This window comes from Branchiostoma floridae, chromosome 1 (assembly GCF_000003815.2).
Source record: "Branchiostoma floridae strain S238N-H82 chromosome 1, Bfl_VNyyK, whole genome shotgun sequence".
NCBI classification, from domain to species: domain Eukaryota; kingdom Metazoa; phylum Chordata; class Leptocardii; order Amphioxiformes; family Branchiostomatidae; genus Branchiostoma; species Branchiostoma floridae.
This window is the reverse complement of record NC_049979.1, coordinates 13,479,368-13,481,355: the sequence shown is the minus strand read 5'-3', so window position 1 is coordinate 13,481,355 and position 1,988 is coordinate 13,479,368. Positions and strand designations below refer to the sequence as shown.

Sequence of the window (1,988 nt, the reverse complement as noted above, 5' to 3'; positions counted from 1 at the left end):
GTAGCATACTAAAAGATTGGAGTAGTGGGAAGGTTAGTGTACTATCATACTATGAGTGTAATATTAAAAAATATGATAAGAGATGGGTTCTGCAACGGGCTTTGAACTGTGAGAGAGTGGTAGAGTCGGTGATGAATTTGTGGTATTCTACGGCTTCGTATATCATACTAAAGACACTTTCTTTGATGTAGATACAAAGGCTAGAGGAGTGTGCTGAGGACGGAGTCGTGTTCACAGAGTTCTCCAAAGTCCACAAGAAAAAGGAACCAGCCATCTTCATGACTGCCCAGAAAGCAGACAACCAGGCCAGAAACCGCTTCAAAGACATATTGCCATATGAGGTAGGTTAAGGTCATGGTGACCAACTAAATGTATCAAAGCCAACTGTAGCCTGGAGCTAGTATCAGTAGTTTGGATCTTGGAGATGGACTGAAGGGAGCAAGTTAAAAATGGAGAGGGAGGGGGTACAACAAGTTTTAAAACAAGAACTATATGCTACTTTGATTTAGTTGTATTTTGGGCTTGAAAATCCCAGTCACATTTTACACATATACACTTATAGAGATCAAATTCAAAGAAAAGTAAATAGTACTTAATTGTACTTAAAGTTGTGATGTCAATCAATGTTAATTTGTGATGTTTTCTGTATTTTCCAGGAGTCCAGAGTTCGGCTGATCCCCAGCCAGAGTAATCCTGCAGGCTACATCAATGCCTCACACATCAAGGTGTGCTGCTCATTGTCTCAGCGTCATTATCTTATCATTAATGTACTAATGTACTCATTGGTTTTGACTTATGGGTAGTGACTCAACTACTGAATAATTTTTCAAATGAATAGGAACAGCTGCATACAGTTCATTGCACAGGTGCATATGCTAGTTTTCAGTCAATATTTATTCTATTAGATATATGTGGTGTACATGTATGTTGTAAACACATTTCTTGTCATCTAGTCTTGCAGTGTCTAGTATGGCAATAAGATTAGTATGTGCTCTTTACATGGATCTTGATAAAATGTTACCGCTTGTATTTATAGATGCAGGTTGGAGAGTCCGAGATGAAGTACATTGCTGCCCAGGGGCCCATGGAGAACACCACAGAGGACTTCTGGAGAATGGTGTGGAACCAGGAGGTGCTCATCATTGCCATGCTGTCCCTCACTAAGGTCTGTACAGCTGTGCTAACCTCTACTCATGTTTTCAAATCTAAATCATATAGTAAAAGAATTTCTTAGCAGCATCTCTGAATAGGATGGACCACTGACCAACATAATTAGAACTCATGGATCGTCCAAATTATGCACGTTATTGCCTTGAAGTTATGGTAAGATAGAGTTGTTGAAACCACCTTCCTTCATCTCCAGGAGGGTGAGAAGGAGAAGTCGTACCAGTACTGGCCGACAGAGCCGACACAGACGTGCAAGTTTGGGGAGGTGGAGGTCACGTTGAAGTTCAGTAGTGTGTCTGGGCCGTACGCCACGAGGGGGATGTCTGTCAAACACATACCATCCGGAGAGACACGGACGCTCTGGCATCTACAGTTCCTGGCATGGCCCGAACACGGGTGTCCACAGAATGTACAAGATTTCCTATGTAAGTTCTTCTAGGGTTCACTTTTTTTTGTGTAGACAGTAAGGATATGAGCATTGGTATGTTTAGACTGGTCAAAGCACAAATAAAGAGTAACCAAAAATGATGAGGAATAGTAAGCATTTTGCCTGGTGGTTGTAAATGTGGCATGGCAGTATGATGTATTTTAGTGTGGATAGGGACCCTGTTGTAAGACAAAGACATACAGGTACATGAACAACTCAACTGATGTAGAGCATTCCATGAGGAAATACAAGAAGTTTATTTACTCTTTGCCTCATGTCCATCTTCATCTCATACTCTATGCAAGAAAGTAATCCAGCATAAGTCTTTCATGTTGATTGTATTCCCAGCTTCCCTAGAAGAGTCCAATCAGTGAAGAGACTGGCCTATGACATG

General features: G+C 41.1%; 1 protein-coding gene across 1 annotated transcript in view; it reads left to right on the top strand.

Annotated features, from left to right (window-relative positions):
• The window catches only part of LOC118428847 (tyrosine-protein phosphatase non-receptor type 21-like), a gene marked incomplete in the record, with an annotated part of 22,118 nt that overhangs the window by 18,953 nt on the left and 1,177 nt on the right, over window positions 1-1,988 (top strand). Inside the window, 4 exon segments of the mRNA XM_035839084.1 lie at window positions 192-341; window positions 657-725; window positions 1,037-1,165; window positions 1,364-1,592. Coding sequence (XP_035694977.1) covers window positions 192-341; window positions 657-725; window positions 1,037-1,165; window positions 1,364-1,592 — 577 coding nt within the window.